Genomic DNA, 22,266 nt, shown 5'->3' with positions numbered 1-22,266 from the left:
TGGCGAGATATTGCACGGGGAACAAAACATCTGGTGAGATATTGCACGGGGAACAAAACATCTGGCCAGGTCAGCCAGGCCAGCAATCACCCTTAACGAGCAATGGGCCAGTATCTGGTGTTTCAGGCCAATAATGACCTCCATTACTCCCATTATTAAGGGCTGGAGCTGGTTTTCCAGTGTCAATCTGCATGTTTTCTGAGCTATTACAGGCTAACAAAACCACCCCCATTCCAAAGGGGTGGACCAGTTCATCCGTTTCTATTTGCATGTTTTCTAAAACAAACCAAGGCTTTGTTGGGCTGCTGGATAAAACCTGAAACTCAATGCTATTTCTGACATTTGGAATTGAAAAATATTCCTGGATGGAAGAGAAACGTCTTCAGACTCAGAAACAAAGTCCAGTGGATTGATATAACTTTTTTGGAATGACTGACCTGGATCCTGACCAGCGATGGTGAAATGGTTTCTTTGAAAATGAGCAGGAAATGGACAGTTTTGTCACAGAGGCACAGCTGGAAAGGCCCCCCAGCGTTCGTCTTCAGCCAGCGGTGGCTTCTGGTTGATAAATGGATGAAATGCTGCTTCTCCACTCTAGACTAGAAACTAAGACTGCCAGTTGGTTAAGGCAAACCGACCTGGCGAGCCACTCGCATGTGGAAGAGTGAAGAGAGCTGATGTCACCGCGTTTCAGGAGACATGCAGTCCTAATCTCTGGATTAAAAGGCCTCCAGATCATAAGCAATGGCTCCAGGTGAGGACTGCATGTCTCCTGCATGTCTCCTGCATGTCTCCAGATCAAGCTGGGAAGCTCTTAATCCCCAATCCAGCCTTCCCAGCCTTGAGAGAAAATCTCTCTGGGTTTTCTTTTCAGTCTTTTTTTATTGGCTTTGAGCTAATTTTTCTGGAATTTCTGCTCTTTTGGATTCTGCAGATATCCGGCCTAATTTTAAATGATTTGGTCTAAAAGAATCAGGAAGATAAATAATCTTCCACCCAGATCAGCCAAAAGGAGGAGGAGAAAACGGCACACAGCTGCAGCAGGAAGGACTCCTGCAGGATGCATCCAGGAGGAGAGGACTTACGGGATGCCGATCTCAAAAAGGTTGTTCTGGATGAGCTGCTTGCCCAGCATGGTGATGCACAGCTGGATGCACAGCTCCATCAGGCAGCCTGCATGAGCGCACTGGATAAAAAAACAGAGATGTTTCAAACTAACAGCAGACAGAAACAATATTTCACTCTGAATCATGAAGGCAGGTGAGTAAAACCAGAAGTAGAAGTGATCCCACTGAACCTCAGCATCATCTTTCTGAATGATTATATCAGCAAAGAAAACAAAAGTGCTGGTGTGTCTATAGAGACAGAGTATGAGTGATGTTCTCATTATTTAAAGTCTAAAGTTTCATTAAGCGTTAAACCAGTCAGATAACTATGGATGTGATGCATGAAGCGTCCTTTAAAAGGAAAAGTTCGGTCGTATTCAAGATTCAAACCTCTGAAAGTTCTTTAATTATGAAATGATTCCATCCTGTTCAATAAATGATCAGTGTTTTTAATTCAGAGTAATTTTCATCTGAATGTGCTTTACTGGAGGCATCCCTGTTTGTCAAAGAACACTACTGCCGCCTACTGGTTTGTGACGTCATGGTGCGGTATCGGCTGTTGATCAAGTCCCAGTGCTGTATCTGGTGTTTGTCACAACGCGCTATTATCCAAGTCATCTTGAAAACATTCTTCTTCCAAATGTCGGCTACATATTATGTTTTTTCTCTGGCCAGAAGTTCAATGGCAAATCCTCCCTCTTCAAGTTGGTGATCCAACGACCAACCCGTCCGTGGAGGATCAGGAATCAGGAAGGTGGAATAAGTCTTTTTTTTTTCACTTTTACCCGATGTATTCCAGCATCCAGCTGCCATGCACGTGGGCATTGTCAGTTTCACTATAGCTCTGGTGAATTTCAATGGTGCAGTCCTCTGGAAATCTTCAATAATTGTTGTTGATTGCAGATGTGTCTAGTAGTTCCCATTGATTTTGCTTGTAAAGCAGGGAGAATGGCGCTAGGCTTACCGCACCGTGACGTCACTGCTGGAAGATGGCAGGAGGGAGGGGCTACTATATTCGGGTAAAAAAATGCTGCTCCCAGACTGAGTGATTGCAATAGAAAAATATTGTTTAAATTCATTAAATCACCACGAAGGTATTCGTTTTAGGTATAGATCCATTGATTATTCCTTTTCCTTTAAAAGGAAAAGCTCTTACAGCAGTCAGCTGTTGAATATGATCATATAATCAGCATTTCAGGGCAGCGTTTCCCACTTAGCGCTTTTGTCGCTAAATCTAGGAACTTTTTTTTGTGTTAATGGAGACTTTAGTAAAACAATATCCCTGTCTCTTTTATTTTTTAAATGGCTAATTTATATGCATTTTTGTTTACTTGTTTTTGTAAAAGTCTCTGTAAAACTCTTCAAATCCCTACGCTTCTTCCTCTCTGCCATCCTGTTTCTCTGCACCGCTTTGACAGACAGCCAAAAAAACGAAAAACTAAAAAATTGGAGGGATTAAAAATCTCCTGCAGCTGGATTACTTCAGGTATGCAAATTAGACGATGACATCATCTAGCACCTTCTAGGACAGCTTGCTGTCAACTGGTTTTCCTTTGATAGAAAACTTTGAATCAATCTGACTGGATGATCTGGTTGAACTGGCTTGAGACGACATGTGTTGCAAATCAGCGCTATAGAAATAAACTGAATAGAATTAGTGACAAATCCTACTTGTTCCGTTTGACAGTGAACCAAACCTCATGGGGATAAACAGCCTGAGCTGGTTTACCTCCTCCATCCTGTAGGATCCAACAACGTAGAGGTAATTCCCAGGTCTGCCAACCAGTCTGTGAACAAAGACATCCGTCAGTCAGAGACTTTAAATCAAAACAATCGCCTGAAGGAAAACAGGAGGGTTGGTTTCAGAAGGCGCGGAGAAAACCGTCTCACCTGCCCCTGAAAAACGCCAGGTAGACGATGGGTGAAAAGGCGTTGACGAACTTCAAGACGAACGTTTTGAAAATGAGTCGCTCTTCATAACTCTTGTCTGTTTTTGGCACCTCTGGAAAATGGAGAACAGGAGATGTTGACAACAGAAGAAATAAACCAGATGGCAGGAATGTTTTTAGCCCACAGAACATTGTCCCAAACTGACCATGGCTCACATTCACTAGATTTTATGAACCTTTAAAGGCGTCATCACCCTGAAATCTGCTGGTGTTGGGATTGATTTAAACCTGCCAATAAACCCGGAGCATCAAAGTGGTTTGGTTTTTGTCCTGCTAGCAAGGGAGCAGGAGTTTATTCCTCCCCCTTGATTTACATCATTCCTAGAAGTGTGACAACATTAGCCCTCCTTATTATCACTATGACATTAGCATGCTTTGTAATCACCATGCCAATATTAGCCTGCTTTGCTATCAGACCGCCATGGTAACCAAACCATGGCGGTCATGGCGCTCCAAGGCAGCGGCCAAGGACGGCTCCTCTCGACACTTTCACAAAATATGCTGCTTAAAACGATACAGACTAGACATCTATGATCACCAACGCTTGCTGGAGCTACGGTCACAAAATGTTTTAAATATAGACATTTTTGACCGTTTAAAAAGCTGCAGAGTGCTACGGACGGATGTAAAAAAGACAATCAGTGGAAAATAACGGACGGACGAAGAAATGCGCGAGACAGAGAAAGTGAGGCTGCAAAAGGGGGCTAACTGCCAAGTTAAAGAGGGATCCCCCCAGACCTCCGCTTCCATCCTGCTCTCCAACCTCCGCTCGCTGGAAAACAAAATAGATAATCTCCAACTCTCTTCAAAAAGGAGCTATGTAGCTGCTGCGCCATTATTCTGACGGAGTCATGGCTGCGTCCAGTAATACCGGACAATGCTATTAGCCTCTAGGGGCTGCACCACACCGATAGGAACAAAGAGCTCTGCGTGAATGGAGGCTCCTCTGAGACTGTTCCCAGGGAATCTTCAGCATCTAGAAGGGAAGCACTGCCCTCTGCAGGTGAAAATGAGGAGAACACTCTAGATGCTTCCCTGCCAAATGCTGAACCATCCCCAGCCGGCTCCTCCTGGCCCCCTGCAGCTTCCACACCTTCTCCAGCATCGTCTGCCGCTGCTAAACCTGCCGATGGCACCACTGCTGCTTCAACCACCTCAGCCTCTTCAACCCAGGGGGGGTACCACCCTCACAGCATCGTCATCATCTTCCTCTTCCTCCCCTGAGCCAGGAGAAGCAAGTGCTTCAGCAGCTGGAGGCAGTAGTAGCAGCTCAACAACTGATGCTGACCTGATCAAGGCTGCACTTTAAGATATGAATTTGTCTAGAGAGCTGTTCTAAATGAAATTTTTTTTTTTTACACTTGTGTATACAAAATGACAAAAATAGATCTGTCTGTCTGTCTATCACCATGCTAACATTAGCCTGCTCTGCCATCACCATGTTAACATTACTGATGTTTAAATCCCACGCTGAAAAAGTTAGCTCCAGGAAAAAGCGTAGGATCCCATTCCCGCCACAGATCGGGAGCAGAGTGATAAAACAGAAAAGATTTGAATTCATTTATTTTTGTTCATTATCATTGATTATGTTTGGGTCTGTTAAACCCTAATAATCCTTGCCTGCTGCGTGTCAGTGTTGGGAGCTGGAGAAATACACCTTTTCTCCAGCAGAGTCCGCCCTGGATCCTCCCTGCTGAGCTGCTCTGCACACCTGCAGCTGATGATATCATCTGGAGGACCTGGACTACTTAAGCTGCCTTCAGACCTTGCCTCGACGCCGCAGTGTCTTAATCAGTTGGTTAGCACTTAAGCCATAGATCCCTAGTGAACCAAGTCTCCTTTGAGTCCAACCTGGATTCTAACCCTTTTGTCTCTGCTTCCAGGTTTCCTGTTCTTTCTCCTGTGAAGCTCTGGAAGAGCTTAACCTGCCTAGCCATCCCTCCGAGCCAAACCTGAAGACTCACTCTCTGGATTTCCTAGCAGCTCTGGATACCGAGCTGGAAACACAAGCCAAGGTCAAAACAGCCTTTAGAAGTAAGACGCTGAAACAGCTTAAGGACTCTGCCAACCCAAGCTTTCTCCGGACCCAACAGTTCCGCTCCCAAAGCCTCCTCTAAGTTCATCAAGGTACAAACCTGAACACAATCAGTCAAGTCTCAACCAAGCCTTCGCTAACCAAACTGTCTTTCTCACAGACGCCAGTGAACCGGTCCCAGCCCAGAACCATTGCATCAGTCTTTATTATATGTGTGAATTTGCCAATAAACTCTGTTAAACTTTCCATCCGTGTCGTCAGTGTTCTGCATATTGGGCCTCCCTGATACCCATCATGACAGAACACTGCGGCCAAACACAAGGCCCAGCGGATCACCTCCTCCGTCGTTTAGAGGAGCAAGAAGCTAAAATTCATGGACACGCTCTGGCTCTCCGTGAACTAAACACGCATATTGAGATGCAAAACCAGAGGCTCCAAAGCTACGCAAATTACGTGAGTAATGCTAACACCGCTCCAGCAACCCAACCATTTCCAGGTCCAGTTCCTCCGCCGAGGTCACCGGCTGTGACGTCATCCGAGTTCCGCCCAAGTCTCCCAGAGAAGTTTTCTGGTAACGTAACTGATTGCAAGGGATTTTTATTTCAATGTCGTCTCATTTTCCAGAACTCTCCTGGCAGTTTTCCCACGGACCACAAGAAAATAACGTTTATCCTTTCCCAGTTAACAGGAAGAGCTCTGGCTTGGGCTCAAGCCAGATTTGCCTCAGATGAAAGCTTAAGCTGTCACTATTCAGATTTCGTTTCTGAATTTTCCCAGGTATTCAACTAAGACACTGACCAAACCCTTTATTCTCGAGCTCTGCTTCATTTAAAACAGGGAAATTCTTCTGTGGCCGAATTTTCTATAAATTTCCGGGTTAAAGCAGCTGCTTCCGGATGGAACCAGGGTGCTTTAAAGAGTGCTTATTTCGAAGCACTAAACGAAAATATTAAGGATGAGTTGGCTACCCGCGATGAACCGGCTACACTCGAAGAACTAATCCAATTAACTATAAAACTGGACAACCGGATTCGGGCCAGAAACAGCCGCAAACATAAGAGTTTGGCGTTATTTTCCTCTGCCCCCGCCTCTAATAACGTGACTGTTGTTTCTGTCCCCACAGAACAGTTATCCAGACCAAAGCCAAAGAGCCAGCCTCTCCCTTTGCCTGTTCAGGCTACTCATCCTGGAGAAACTGAAATGGAGCCGATGCAGGTTGGACACACAAGGTTGTCTCCTGAGGAAAGGCAAAGGAGATTTTTGGGCAGACTTTGCATTTATTGTGGTGAGAGTGGACACTTCATTGCTTCCTGTCCAGAAAAATCAAAAGCCGGGGCCCGTCAGAGGTTTTGAGGAGTCTGACGGGCCATGAAGAAAATGAAAAACCTCCTCGTCTTTTGCTTCCTGCCACGTTGTTTTTCCTCGACCAGAGTCTCTCTCTTTCAGCCTTCATTGATTCTGGATGTGAACGTAATTTAATAGACTCTGATCTCGTCCATGTCCGCCTGGTTCTTCAGAGACTTCTAGAGAATAAACTTTTTGTAAAGGCTGAAAAATGTGAGTTTCACCAATCTTCAGTTACCTTTTTAGGGTTTGAGCTCGAGGGCGGGCAGGTTAAGCCTTCTGAAGAGAAGATAAAAGCTGTTTTAGAATGGCCCGTTCCAGAAAGCCGTAAGCAGCTACAAAGATTTTTGGGCTTCGCTAATTTCTACCGGAGGTTCATCAGAAATTACAGCCAAACCGCCCTCCCATTAACTGCATTAACTTCTTCCAAGAGAGTTTTTCGATGGTCCCCCGAGGCACAAGCAGCTTTTGACAAACTCAAAACCTTGTTTTCTAGAGCTCCAGTCCTAATCCAACCTGATCCCTCTAAGCAATTTATCCTAGAGGTTGATGCTTCTGACTCCGGTGTAGGGGCAGTTTTGTCTCAGAAACTCGACTCTGATCAACGAATCCATCCCTCTGCCTTCTTTTCCCGTAATCTATCTCCCGCAAAACACAACTACGACGTTGGGGACCGAGAACTTTTGGCCATTAAGTTGGCTTTGGAAGAGTGGAGACACTGGCTCGAAGGAGCAGAGCATCCAGTCCTGGTGTGGACTGACCACAAGAATCTCGCCTACATCCAGTCCACTAAACAAGCTACTCCTCGACAGTCAAGGTGGTCTCTCTTCTTTTCACGTTTTAATCTCATTATCTCCTACAGACCTGGATCTAAGAACACCAAGCCCGATTCTCTCTCTCGTCTCTACGCTGTGGATCAACCTGAGTCACCCCAACCTGTCCTCCCTGCCTCATGTACCGTTGGAATGGTCACTTGGGAGATAACAGATTTAATCAACGCTGCCCTGGCCACAGAACCTGATCCAGGTAATGGACCACCTAACCGTACCTATGTTCCCTCGTCTGTTAGGTCTCGTCTCATTCATTGGATGCACTCGGCAAAATTCTCTGCTCATCCGGGAGTGAGCCGAACAGTTTCACTGATCTCAAGACGGTTTTGGTGGCCCACTTTGCATCGAGATGTAAAGGAATATGTGTCAGCCTGTTCCACCTGTGCACGGAACAAAGCCTCTCATCAGCCACCCTCCGGCTTGCTGCAACCGCTCCCTGTGCCCTCATGTCCTTGGTCCCATATTGCCATCGATTTCTTCACTGGTCTCCCAGAGTCTTGAGGTATGTCAACTATTTTAACCATCGTAGATCGTTTCTCCAAATCTTGTCATCTGATCCCTCTCAGAAAACTTCCTACGGCCTATCAAACCGCCCAGTTGCTGATCAAGCACGTCTTTCGCCTCCATGGTATTCCCCAGGACATCCTCTCAGATCGTGGTCCCCAATTTGTCTCACAGGTTTGGAAGGCTTTCTGTTCTGCTCTAAATTGTGAAGTGTCACTAACTTCTGGCTATCATCCCCAGTCAAATGGTCAAACTGAGAGGATGAACCAACACCTCGAATCCACCCTCCGCTGTCTCACCTCCAATAATCCCACCGATTGGAGTCAATATCTCACCTGGATAGAATACGCCCATAACTCACTCAAGTCTGCATCTACCGGTCAGTCTCCCTTCCAAGTTAGCCTCGGCTACCAACCACCTCTCTTCCCTGCAGACGAGAGAGAGATATCGGTGAAGACTGTCAACCACCACATCCGTCGTTGCCAGCGTGTTTGGAGAGAGACCATCCAAGCACTCAACCGTTCCTCTGAGTCCTCTAAGAGGTTTACAGACCCCAAGAGACATCCCGCCCCCGAGTACAAGGTCGGCCAGGAGGTCTGGCTGTCCACCCGGGACATCCCCCCGCAAATTATCCCCGAGATTCATCGGCCCATACAAGATCACTCGAGTCATCAACCCCTCCGCCGTCCGTCTTCAACTTCCCCCGACACTCAGGATTCACCCTACGTTCCACGTCTCCCAGGTAAAACCAGTCATCTCTAGTCCCATTTGCCCTCCATCCGACTCCCCTCCACCCGCCCTGGAAGTCGATGGACATCCGGCCTTCACCGTTCGCCGGATCGTGGACTCCTGTCGGCGAGGTTGCGGTTGGCAGTACCTCGTCGACTGGGAGGGCTACGGTCCGGAGGACCGACAATGGGTTCCTGGTTCATACATCCTCGACCCTTCTCTCATCGAGGAGTATGAGCGTTCCCTCCCGTCTACCTCTTCCGCACCGCCAAGGGGCGGTTGTTGAGGGGGGGGTACTGTTGGGAGCTGGAGAAATACACCTTTTCTCCAGCAGAGTCCGCCCTGGATCCTCCCTGCTGAGCTGCTCTGCACACCTGCAGCTGATGATATCATCTGGAGGACCTGGACTACTTAAGCTGCCTTCAGACCTTGCCTCGACGCCGCAGTGTCTTAATCAGTTGGTTAGCACTTAAGCCATAGATCCCTAGTGAACCAAGTCTCCTTTGAGTCCAACCTGGATTCTAACCCTTTTGTCTCTGCTTCCAGGTTTCCTGTTCTTTCTCCTGTGAAGCTCTGGAAGAGCTTAACCTGCCTAGCCATCCCTCCGAGCCAAACCTGAAGACTCACTCTCTGGATTTCCTAGCAGCTCTGGATACCGAGCTGGAAACACAAGCCAAGGTCAAAACAGCCTTTAGAAGTAAGACGCTGAAACAGCTTAAGGACTCTGCCAACCCAAGCTTTCTCCGGACCCAACAGTTCCGCTCCCAAAGCCTCCTCTAAGTTCATCAAGGTACAAACCTGAACACAATCAGTCAAGTCTCAACCAAGCCTTCGCTAACCAAACTGTCTTTCTCACAGACGCCAGTGAACCGGTCCCAGCCCAGAACCATTGCATCAGTCTTTATTATATGTGTGAATTTGCCAATAAACTCTGTTAAACTTTCCATCCGTGTCGTCAGTGTTCTGCATATTGGGCCTCCCTGATACCCATCATGACAGTCAGAACTAATGTTTTCCAGAGTAGTTCATCTAAGAAGGACAGTTCCTCTGTCGGATATACAGTTATCCTTTCCATTATGAATGTGGCAAAGATGCGGGAGTGGAATGAGCGCTGCGTCCATCTAAGAACAAAGAAAAACTGAAATCCCACATCCTCCATGACCGCTGCGCTCCAGACCGACAGCGCAAAGCAAAGACTGCAGCCTCCAGGGTTCCTCCTGTCTTGCTCCACTCCCACTTCTTCGGAGCTCAAGGAGAGCATGCACCATATTGGTAAATTCATAGGAGCAAAACAAACGCTTGATTTAAAATGACGTGTCAAAACAACCCCCATCAATATCCAGCATATGTGCAGCTTCTGCCCAAATATTTTCTATTTGTTGTGGATTTTTGTAACAGGAATAACTAGGATCATACAACATAGTTTTTTATGAACCATGTTTGTTCTCTACTTCCAGACTCAGCATGTCTTTATTCATGTCTGCGATTCTGACTGGATTTCATTAAACTTTAAGCCTCTTGTTATGAAATGAATATTTAGATCCAGATGAGAAATCTACTTCCTGATCTGTTGAAGCACCAATAGTTTGGATCCAATCATTTCATTAAACGCTTTTGGGAATATTTCAGAATTATGGTCTAATTAGTATTTACTGATCAGTTGTTACTATTTTTTTATTAGACAAACCAGATCTTCTCACCGTTCTTTTCCCTGTTTACTGCGATTGCAATGGCGGATGTTGACCTGGCCGGACCAGAGCTAAAAATAGCTCAGCTCTGTATTTTGACTTTGAACGAAGGAGAAGACATACGTGGATGGTGAGGTGCGGAGGAGTGGCAGTGGAAGTGGAACAGTTCACATTGGTTAACATGACTGTGCAAGTGCGCCACATGACGAAGTTTAGCGGGGCATGTGGAATGTTGAGGTAATATTTTGATGGAGGTCTGATCTGCAAACATCTATGATGTGATGATGTCATGTAATGATGTGATGATGTGATGATGTAATGTAATGATGTGATGATGTAATGATGTGATGATGTAATGATGTGGCAGATCATAGTTGTATAAAATGCTTCCCAATCTGTGATTCGGGGCCCCTTCAACAAGAGGAGCCTGGTTGGTGAGCAGCTGCCTTCAGTATATTCTAAGCAACTTCTCTAATCTGAGTGAGATTATAATTTCTATCAGAATCTGTTGTCATGTCTCCTGGTAATTTAATACATTATGAAGTGTTATTTAAAGAGTTTGTCCTGAGTGATCTCTGCTCAGGGAAAAGGAATGGAGAGAAAGCCTAAAGGTGGAAACTCAGAGTTTCCTTTAACACATTATTAACCTTTAGCACAATGAACTTTACTACGTTTACCATTTTTAGTCAGGATGAAATGTAACTTAGGTCTTTTTTTACAAAGTAAACTCGAGGGCGATCCGGGGTGTATATCTGGTCGGCGATGAGGTGCTCCTGGATCAGGTAGCGACAGTTATCACCATGGTAACGTTAGCCTGCTATGTTAGCAGATTACAAAATATTTAAACTGAAACAAATCAGGTGAAATATATACATGCAGTCAGCGGCGTAGGAAGCGGGGGGGACGGGGGGGACATGTCCCCCCCAATATAAAAGCCAGGTGGATATGTCCCCCCCAAAAAATTGTACCGCAAAATATTAGATTTTGACATTTTTTAACTAGCGTGCTTTTATTTTGAAGGCGCAGCATAGCGTTACGTCACTGTACTCCCCCTCCCCTCTCTGAACTGCTGAGTGAGAGTGTTTGAGCACTCAGGAGGGAGGGAAACAGCGATACAGAAGTCAGAAACTTGTGAAAGAGGTAAAATGGTCTGTCGGGATGCTGCCTATTTATAACGTCTTTGTTGTCAGTTCACTTTCATATATAGAAACTGAATCTTTTTGGTTTAGTCATCTTAGTCTTGTACGAAAGAGGATTAGGGCCACTGGAAAAAAAAAAGTTAACTGATTTTTTATTTTTTTTTTTGTTTAACATGGGTAAAAAAGTAAGAATTCTGACTTTTCTCAGAATTCTGACTTTAATCTCAGAATTCTGACTTTTTTCTTCTGACTTTTTTCTCAGAATTCTGACTTTAATCTCAGAATTCTGACTTTAATCTCAGAATTCTGACTTTAATCTCAGAATTCTGACTTTTTTCCTCAAAATTCTGACTTTAATCTCAGAATTCTGACTTTTTTCTCAAAAATCTGACAGATGATTAATATTTCTAATCAATTAGAAATATTTGATTAGAAATATTTAATCAAGGGGGGGGGGGGGTACTATACAGATATATAAAAACAAGAAGGTCTAACTAAAAAATAACCAGAATATATGTTTAGAGTAAAGATTTACTACTTGTACACAAGCACACAATTTCAAATCTGCTGAGCTTGCTGTGCAAGAAAATGTAAAATATACGTATAAAGAAATATAACAGGAAGTACTGCTAAAACAAACTAAATGTTAAATAATGTAGATATTGGTTTAAAAAATTCTTCAGATTTGGAAATTTGGAAGGAATACATAATTTTGAAATTAATCAACAAATCTGGTAAAAAATAAATAAATAAAAAATAAAAGTTGCACTCTTTTACTTGAGGAATTTGTTGAATAATTTCATAATTAGGAGTTTAACTAGTTGGAGGTAATGCTACACTTCTCTGCTTCCTGTCCTGCTCATAAAAGGTAAACATTATAAACCCACCATTCATTTTCTACACTATTTGGAAAACACAACACAAATGTAATATAACAAAAGTATGTTTAACAACAAACATGTTAGCATCAAGCCATAGCCATGTCTCTTTTAGAGACTAGCTCTCTTGTTTTAATGACCTTCTGCTCCTCCATTTATAAGGGGGACCCCTCGGGCACATCAAAAGTTGCCTAATTCTGTAATTTTTCACCAATATGTCACTGGCCATCTCAAACAACTCACATCTTTATCAGTGAAGCTGAATGCTCCACATCTCTACCTTCATGGTGCCCATCTACGTTAAGATCCAAAATTCTGAGATTAAAGTCAGAATTCTGAGAAAGAAGTCAGAATTATGAGATTAAAGTCAGAATTCTGTGAAAAAAAGTCAGAATTCTGAGAAAAAAGTCAGAATTCTGACTTTTTTCCTGTATTAAACTGAAATAAAATTTAAAAATCACTTAACTTTTTTCAGTGGCCCTAATCCTCTTCCGTAGTCTTGGGCTGATCACTCATCCAATATTTAACTGCTAACTTTCTCTAGATGTTTGCCACGGTAGCCAAAATGTTATTTTTTTTTATATATCTCATTTCAGTACAATGCCACCACCAACTAAAAGGCTTAAACAGCAGTAGGACTTACTCAGATTTTAAAAAAAGAGAAACGTCAGTGTGAGTAACAGTCACCTTACACAACTTGTGTTGAAATTAGCCCGGTCTGGGATTTTTTATTTTTTGTGTGGTTTTGATTCGCCGAAATGGACAGATGTTATACCTGCCGCGCTCCTGATCGTTAGTTAAAACCACAGGGAGAATTAATTTTAATTCTTAGCAGCGAACTGCTGCACAACCACTAATTAACCAACTAATTAACTTCTGCACCTTTATTTTCTCAAATAAACTGCTGGCTCCTCTTTTTAGACTATAAACAGATTAACACAACATTGACAACTCTGTAGTTTTCTCTGTTCTGTACTGCAAATTGGAATTAAAGACGCCATTTCTACCAAAGGTCGGGACAGACTGGCGCACCAGCACCTCCTGACCCCACTAAGGGACAGGGTGTACAGAAAATGGAAGGATGGATGGATTTCTACCAAAGATTTAGAATGCGTTTTTGAACCAGATGCTTCAAAGCGCCCTGTCCATAATTCTTCACCACACTGTCAGCTCCCTCTGTCAGTCAATCTATATAAATTCATTTTTGACCATTATTGCAAGTTTGACAAAATAAAACATATCAAACTTTGCACTTCTGTGGCCTACTGAATTGTTTTTAATCCAACTGAAATATTTGATTTTCTAGTGCGTATGTGGACACTAAATATGCCAAGGGCTGAAGCCCTTGAAAGACATCTCCCTTTGCTTAATAAAAGACTCCAGTCATTTTGTTTGGTGATATGCTCACATCTTATGAACAAATGCATTATGTAAATTTTAAATGCATTATTTTTGCAAGACACATTTATAAAGGAATAAAGTAAAAGATTAAATAGCCTTTTTTTAAAGTAGCGTACTTAAGACATGTTTCTGTTGAATATTTACAAATCTCAGATTTCCGACATGTGTCCCCCCCAATTGTAAACATATTCCTACACCCTTGCATGCAGTTATAGATTTCGCAACCAATTATTAATATGATAAACAATGCTTTATATTAAGACATTTGAATGTATTATATAAATAATATCTATAGTTGAAACTGTGTTGTAATGTGATTATACAAAAGAGAATAAAGTTATTATTTCATGTTTTTGTTTTAAGGTTCATGAACTAATTCAGTCAGCATTAGCCGTCCTGGTCAGGACGCCCCAGCCAAGGTTCCTCACCCATTCTGGTGAGCCAGCGGGCGACGGAGGCGTAGATCTCATCCAGGATGATGATGATGATGACACTCATGATGGCGGCCGTGGTTTTTACCGTGGCTCGAACATTGGAGCGCGCCGCGGGGAAGGAGCTCAGGTGCAGAGCCGTCTTAATGGTGATTCGGTACAAGATGACCCCAAAGACTATGGCCAAGGTTACCGCTATCTGAAAGAGAGCAGGGAAAGGCTGCTGCTCAGAGACAGGAAAGCTGGAAGAATGATGAAGGTATCTGTGACTGAACAGACAGAATAATGTCTGCTATGCTGCTTCTCCTGTCTAGACTAGAAACTCAGGCTGCCAGCTGGTTGAGGCAAAGCGACATGGCGAGCCACTCGCCTGTGGAAGGAAGAGTTAAGAGAGCTGATGTCACCGCGTTTCAGGAGGAAAATGAAAACGGTCAATAAGCCGCTTTGTTTGCATCAGTAATTTACAGAAGTGGTAAAGTTCTGTGGGGAAAAAAAAAACATTTCAAATAAAGAAGCACTGAAAATGTTTTTCCCCACAGAGACCATAAAAGCACCACCATTGAACCTTACTGCTGAAATTCTTAGGAAATTCAGTTTAAAACCAACTTTTTATGACCCTAAAATAACAAATACAACATGGCCACCTTAAAATGGTGAATGTTGACCAAAAAAAGTTTTATTCTCCCGTTACAGACCTTTGGCTGCAGCTGCAGGAGGAAATAGACTCAAATGAACCAGAATGATACTCCTTATAAGGAGCTAATCTCGTTCAGTGGTTCTCCAGGATCAATAAGATGTTTTTAACAACTGATTGGTGAAAGTTTTTTTTCTGTTTCATGGTTGGGATTTATGAGCATAGACTTCCAGGCTTAGGTGTAGAAAATGAGACAAGATCTGCATGATCTGAGAATGATGGAGGAGGAGATAACCACCTGTTTATTCTTCATTTTTTAGTATTTAATCAGATGAGATAACAACAACAACAATAATCACCATTATAATCACCATTATAATCATAATAATAATAATAATAATATGACAGGATTAAATGTGTTTGGAAGGGATTTTGATTGTATTATGTCTGTTTTAGATTAGTGTTAGATTGATAGAAGAGGAAAAATATTAGAAGACAGTGGAGGAAAATAGGAAGACTGATGGAAAGATCAGTTAAAGAGAAGGAAGGTACAATCTACTTAGATTAAAACAGAGAGCAGGCAGGAGTCAGCTAGAAAGAAAAGATGGAGAGGGAAGAATGCAGAGACGGCTCTAATAAAAACTATCAAATGATTATTTGATCAATCTTAGTAAATACTAACACTATGGAGACGCACATTGCTGGATATTACACTTGATTTTTGTTGTTTAAAATTAAATAAATATGTAAAAATGGATGAAAGCATCACTGTCCCTATTTGCCATTTCAATATTGATGATATGTATTCATTTTTATCTATAAGCTCATATAAATTAAATAAATTAATCTCCATTTTGTTTCAGCCTTGAATGTGGTGATATCATCAGTACGCTTCTGTTCCAGTTGATTTATTCTGCGTGCTCCCGTTCTCCCAGAGTCCAGACCTTCCTGGGTTCTTCTCAGGAACGGACTTGCTGAGAACACGAGTCCTTACTCGTGTTTTTGGGAATTGAGAAACGGCCTGTTTTTACTTGGGGACTGGTCACATATGAGCCGTTTAGTGTCTCCCCCTGGTGGTCTGGAGCTTTTCTGTTGCACTGCGTCTAAAGCAGCAGTTGCTACTAGCATCAGTAATCCATCTCATGCCTTTTATTTGCTAGCATCATTTATGTACGTGGGGTGTTTTTTCTAGTTGTCATGGTTCCTTGTTCCCTTAGGATGGCTCCAAAACAAGCAGGCTTTATCCGTCACATGAACCTGTCTCTTTTATTTCTGCTCTCTAAGCTGTGAGCACTTCCTCCAAATGCAGGGATTAAATGTTTGACCGCTGCATCATGGGAAAGATTTGCCCCTGGTTTCTGTTTGCAGTGGCTGAATGTGAGAAAAGAGAACTTACCATAAAGGCCATCATGACCACAGTCGTCGCATAGGCTGGCATTCTGTCTGTACACGTTAATTTCACTTTCTCTTCCTAAAACAACAGAAAAACAAACATGTGAAGTCAACAGAAAGGTAAACATGTGTTTATCATCAGTCCATGAGCTTGGTAGAGAGAACAATAAATAAATAAACTGAACTTTATCTCACATTGGAGAAATTCCCTCTCTGCATTTAACCCATCACCTTGGGAGCAGTGGGCTGCCATTGTGCGGCGCCCGGGGAGCAATCAGTGGAGTGGGTTTTAAACTGACAACCCCAGGATTCCAAGACCTTTGCCTTAACCACATAAACAGCCTCTGTGGTGGATATGCGTAGTTTTGATCCTGTGGTGTCAGCAGTGATTGTAATGATGATGAGTTTCAGTGAGTGGCTGATGGGGGATTTCTACTTTTAGCTGCCCGCTTTAAGCTGTGGATGTTTTTTTTTTGTTCTTTCTTTTTTGAGCTTGATCACGGCTCGAACTGCGGATTCGTTTTTTTCTTGTTTGCTGCATTGCATGTTTTAAAGATCAATAAAGCAAAAGGATCTGAACTGCATCTTAGACTGAACTTTTCAGCGCGTCAGCAAGGATTCCCCTAATCAGCCGCTCTGCGACGCAGTCGCTTAGACTGTCGCCAGTAGCCTCAGCTTTAACCTGCACCGCTCTGGTTTTATCATTTCTGCAGGTCTCAGAATGAACGCAGCTCCATTAGGTGTGATTTCAGAGGCAGAGCGAGACGCCGGATAATCAAGTAAATGATTGTTTAAAACATGGATTTTATTTTACTGTGCAGCTGTCCCACTTTTCTGTCAGACCAGCATACCCAGAGTAATACGCATGTGTGCTGTCAGATCGCCATGCGCTTTAAAAACACTAAAAACCAACTACTTAAATAGTTTTTTGTATGTGACTAAAGGGACACATGCCCATTGAGGTGGTTTAAAATGTATTTTTCCTACAAAACTAAAAAGGTATGTGTTAGAGTGATAATTATAAAATTATTGTATGGACATATGAAACATTGAAAGAAAGAAGATGCTACATTTGCATCCTGTGATTCAACCAGAAGGGTCATAACCTTTTATGACCTCCAGTAGGTCATGAGGCAGAATCACACGGTTGTGTGACTTCCATCCAGCCAGATGGTCATCTTATGACCTGCATCCTCCCAGATAATCATTACTGGGTCTTCTGTTTAAGGCCCGCCTTATGATGTTGTAAACTGTTAATAAAAGGCTTTGCCATGAAGGGATCTGTGTGAGAAGGTGCTGGTTTCTGAGCTAACGCCTTCTCTCCGCTTCTGCAGAGGCTGACGTCAAAAAACCCTGTTTCTGTGTTGATTATTTCCTCGTAATCTTTTAAACTCACATGTCTCTGGATTTAAACTCAACAGTATGCTCAGCTGTTGAGGTCTAGCTGCACCTGCAGCCATCTACAAACGCGTCCCGTATAAAACTCACCTCCCACTCAGCCGATCGTGGATGACATTGGTTTGGACATTACGTCATGTTGCAAACTTCGGCTTAGCAGAGTAGAAGGAAGATAAATTGAAGTAAATCAAACGTGAGGAAGATGCCGACTGCTAAGGTTGTAGTTGGTCCATAAATAAAAGTAATAATCCTCTCGTTCGATGTCGGGATTAAAGGAATAGTTCAATTCATGATCAAATTGCTGTACAATTTTGCCACACATTTTATTTTCTTATATCATGAAATTTAGCTTTAAATCTAAAAATGAAAATGTTATAAACTGCAGTTCCAGGTTAATTTGTATAAAATCCTCCTGGTGTGAAGTAGCGACCACTGAAAGTGAGGCTGTCTGTGTTTAAAGCAGTTTAGCTTTAAATTCTGTTTAGCTCAAACTAAATCTTTGCTGTTTATTTCATCACACATTAATAAACTATCCTGCTTCACCTTCAGTTTGCTCATTTTCTGTGTTTACCTTCAACTATAACTTTTTGTTCATCATATCAAGCATGAATAAAATAGCTTAGTAGACTTCCTGTATGTTATTCTCTTAAATGTGTGTGAAGCGTTTGCTGACTCCACAGCTCATGCGTACCGACTCTGACAGAACGCCGCCTTCTCCCTCCATGCTTTCTCTCCTGTTTCAGTGCGTCCAGGTCTGACCTCTGCTCCGTGTTTCATCAGTCATCACCGCCGCCGGCTTTGGACCGTACATTTCTTCCCTCCCCAAATTCAATCCTTTTGCATTTGAAACGTCTCTGAGCTGCTGCAGTCGTATGAGGTCAGCGGCTCAGAGGCTGTAATGATGCACATTAAAATAAAAGCTTTCCACAGAGGAGAGGAGCCGTCTCTGCACACAGAAATACCGGCTCATCTTCTTAAGCGTCATTTCAAAATCTAACCTCCCCCCCCCCCTGACCTTTGACCCCTGAACTGTTTTTCAACTCATTGTGTTTCCATTATTCTTGACAAAGCAACTGTGACAGATTTTTTTTAACCGACTGTTGATGAGTTTCCTTCTGCTCCGTTCTATTCTGCAGCCTGCCGCCATTTTCACTGTGCTTTACAGATAAAGGGAGAATTATTATACGCTATAAAGATCAGTATTAATTCATGGAAGATGATCAAAAATAAGACTTAAGGAATGATACAGATATTCATCTGGGTGTCCATAGATAATGTAATTATTGTACTAAAATTACTTATTTCTATCCTTAACTCACTAAAGAACGCTAAAACATGTCTTTAAAAATGTTTTATGACTTTTGTGAGACAATTTAGATGCTTTTTATATTTTCTTTTGCTTCTCTGATGTCATCATCAGACATGCTCAGAGCAGTGCGGCTAAATCTGATTAAACCATGTTTATCTGCATGTTAGTTGTTTCTTTCTTTAGATCAGGCACTATAAGGTTAACACAAAAGGAAAAAATACAACTCCAGAAAAGACTAGATTTATGTTTAAATTCAAAGCTGAAAAAGTTAGCTTCAGGAAGTAGCGCAGCATCCAACAGACAAGTGATAAAACAGAAAGGATCTCATTTATTTATTCACATTTTTGTATGCTTCATATTTTTAGGGAGGGGAAAAACGTAATTTAGGTATTTTTAACTAAATAAAATCTTTGGCAACCCGGATGTATATCTAGATGTGCAAATGAGCTAATGGTGCATGCGCAGAACGGATCGTGCTTTCGGGACGGATCAGGTGGTGACAGTGGCCTTGGTGTCCTGAGACGTGACATCTCTGCACATTCACTAAGTAATTGCTTCCATGATTCAGAGGCTCTGCTTCAAAAAACTGATGGGATAAATGACGGAGCGGGACGTCAGTCTTACCTTAGGGGCTCCATGATCTTGTCTCATGGTCTTTTCTGCAACACGTAGCTCGTACTCGGCTCTGTGGTGGTCCTGAAACAGAAAGCAGTTTGCTGGCTGCTTTATTGCTGCATGATATCAAGCATGAAATGAAGTCCTGAAGGGACGTAAAGCTGGAGAGAGGAGCATCGGAAGCAGTGAGAGCTTTTAAAGAGGTGCGTTAGGCGATGTGTGCTGGAGAAGAGTGCGGTGCATTAATCCAGAATAAAGCTGCAGCAGAGCTAGAAAGATGACTAGAGGGAAAACTTTCTCATTCAGCTACAAGCAGAGCTTAGCATCTATCCCCTATATGTGCATCAAATCTTTAGGCGTCAAGATTTATTTTATGTTTATGGAACCGTTCAACACACTACAGTAAATGCAATTCAATGCAATTAATGGAAAAAATGCACTTATTTTACGGAGAAAAAAAAATGATTTAGATTGCTTTTTTTGCAGCACAGCAAAAACGATATAAATAAAAAATGTCTTAAATTAAGTGTATTTAAGCTTAATCTGAGCAGGTAAATCAGATGATTTGCCGATAGAATGAGTAATTTTTGCTCTTAAAATAAGATAATTAGATAATATGCACTCAAAATAATACAAAGTAATCATCTTAAAATAATATGCATTACTTTAAGAAAAAAAAGTGACTCCTTTAGATTTCTATTTTTGCAGTGATTTAAGCTCGTCTCTGACCTGCACTGCAAAAATAAATAAATCCAAATAGGTCACTATTTCTTAAAATAAGTGCATTGTTTTCTTAAATTGAGGATGTAAGTGAGAAACTTTGCCAATGGAACAAGACAATTTACATTTAAAATAAGAAAAAAACAATTACTTTGTCTAATTACAAGTGCATAATATCTAATTATCTTATTATAAGAGTAAATATTCTCATTCCATTGGCAGATCATGTGATTTTAAGAATAAATGCACTTATTTTAAGATTAAATAATTTATTTAGATTTACACTTTTTGCAGTGTATTAAATGTGATGGTTCCTCTGTCCGCAGAACTAAACCATCGGCTGCGAGTTTAGTGAACAAAGCATAGGATAGAAAGTCTGTGAGGAGGCCTTCCTGCTGAGCTGCTTCCTCCTCCAGCCCAGAACCGTACCGCAGGCAGATGCACATAAGAACCTCGGCAACAGAGACGAGGTTTATGTAAATGCTTTTTAATGATAAATGTACGTCTGTGAAATGGATCGGAATCGTTCAAATTCAAACCACGACTCAAAAGTAGGGCTCAAACAATTAAATGGATTAATTCTCATACTCAATTATTGAAATAATCAACTAATTTAGTAATCAATTAATCATTAACTGGAGTGCAAAGACTGAGGTGACAGAGCGACTCAATTAGAGCAGGAATTATACCATTTTTATATTTAAAATAAAAATCTGCTCTATAATCAAGAACTCCTGAAGTGGACAAGTTTTAGTTTCACCTGGTTTAATTCTGTTAAAAATCTTCTTTAAGGAACCTTTGACTATCTGATTATTAATCGATTAAGCAAAAAATAAATAAATAAATAATCGACAGATTGTTGATTAATCTGTGGATTAATTAACACGAAAATCTTAACCTGCAGGAAATTCTTCAGCAAGCATCTTAAAGAACGAGAGTTCTTTTCCAGAAAGCGAGCTAGCTCCTTCCTGTGCGGACAATGATTTGTTCTGGTTATTTTGTTTAGGAAATCAGTAAAATGCAGCGGCGGGAAACAGGCTTAAGGAAAGCAATGCGTCAATCAGCCGCCATCTGCAGAAAAAACGCATCAGGATCAGGAAGTGTCTGCAGAAGCTAGCAGCCGTAACCAGAGGGCGAATCAGAGGGCGGTCTCAGGTCTGGGGTGAAACGGGTCCGACAAGGACCGGTTCAGATGAACGGCAGACTGTTAGACATCGCGACAGGGAGGGGGGGGGAGCTAACAGCCGCTGCGTGTGGTCTGAGAAAAAATAAGCAAACAAAGATTCTGATCCAAACCTTATGTTCCTCCTGTAGATCACAGCACAAACAAAACAGAACAGGTCAGTGTTTCCAGAAACCAAAATGATACTTTTTCATCATCATAAATCATCATCATCATCAGCAGTAGCAGAGATGAGCTGATAGCCCAGTCTGGGATCACATCGTTACCAAGGAGCCACCTTTCTCCAAACATCCCAGAACCGGACGTTAAAATGAACTACAGCAGAAACTTTAATCCACTTCTTATGCTACGTTCACACCAGACATGATTCCAGCATCAAAAGAAGCTTCTGCTGCTTCATTCCTGATGCTTGTCCACATTAATGTCAGACGTCCAGAGTGAGTCCAGATGCTTCTGCTGCTCCTTTGTTCAATGCCAGAGAGCAGCTTTGCTATATTAGCTGTGATCAGCGGGTAAAAAGTAGTTTGAATCTATGTTGAAGTGAGAAAGTCCTCCTGAAAACATGGTCTGTGCAGTCAGTTCATCCAGATTACCATCCTGCCTTCAAAGATTATTTCTCTGTGGGAGCCGCTCAGACCCCCACATACCGGCGCTGCGCTGTCACTGGGAATCCCCAGCAGCAGCTGCCTCAGGCCCGCTCGCCTCTTGGGGGTTTTCCCCTACTGTTGGCGGCGTCTGGAAGTAGATGTTAGCGTTTTTCAGGTCTGTGCTACAAACTGCAGGCAGCAGGATAATAAAAGCCAACATATTCTGCCGGCAGGTTTCTACATTTGAAGTTAATTTAGGCGTTAATAAACTGTTTCAGAGGAGTGATCATAGCGCTCTGCATCAGCAGTGCTGTGTCTGACTCCCTGTCAGCTCCCAGATCAGCTTTTCTCATTGGTTGATGTGTCCGGCAGCTAAAGGCCAATTTTTCCATCT

At 42.3% G+C, this 22,266-nt stretch overlaps 1 protein-coding gene across 2 annotated transcripts in view; it reads right to left on the bottom strand.

The window, feature by feature from the left end:
* The window catches only part of ano1a (anoctamin 1, calcium activated chloride channel a), a 72,583-nt gene that overhangs the window by 12,379 nt on the left and 37,938 nt on the right, over positions 1-22,266 (bottom strand). The window contains exons 13-19 of one of the 2 annotated variants that reach the window (XM_038269213.1): positions 21,399-21,410; positions 19,392-19,463; positions 16,065-16,139; positions 14,032-14,233; positions 2,997-3,108; positions 2,836-2,893; positions 1,086-1,186 (exon numbers count right to left, since the gene is read on the bottom strand). In XM_038269213.1, coding sequence (XP_038125141.1) covers positions 1,086-1,186; positions 2,836-2,893; positions 2,997-3,108; positions 14,032-14,233; positions 16,065-16,139; positions 19,392-19,463; positions 21,399-21,410 — 632 coding nt within the window. The remainder of the gene's footprint in view (positions 1-1,085; positions 1,187-2,835; positions 2,894-2,996; positions 3,109-14,031; positions 14,234-16,064; positions 16,140-19,391; positions 19,464-21,398; positions 21,411-22,266) is intronic. The other variant, XM_038269214.1, reaches the window with a different exon arrangement.

This window comes from Cyprinodon tularosa, unplaced genomic scaffold (genome assembly GCF_016077235.1).
Source record: "Cyprinodon tularosa strain WSP-4 unplaced genomic scaffold, ASM1607723v1 ctg724, whole genome shotgun sequence".
Taxonomy (NCBI): Eukaryota; Metazoa; Chordata; class Actinopteri; order Cyprinodontiformes; family Cyprinodontidae; genus Cyprinodon; species Cyprinodon tularosa.
Note: the sequence above shows the minus strand (reverse complement) of the source record. Positions and strands in the feature narration are given on the sequence as shown.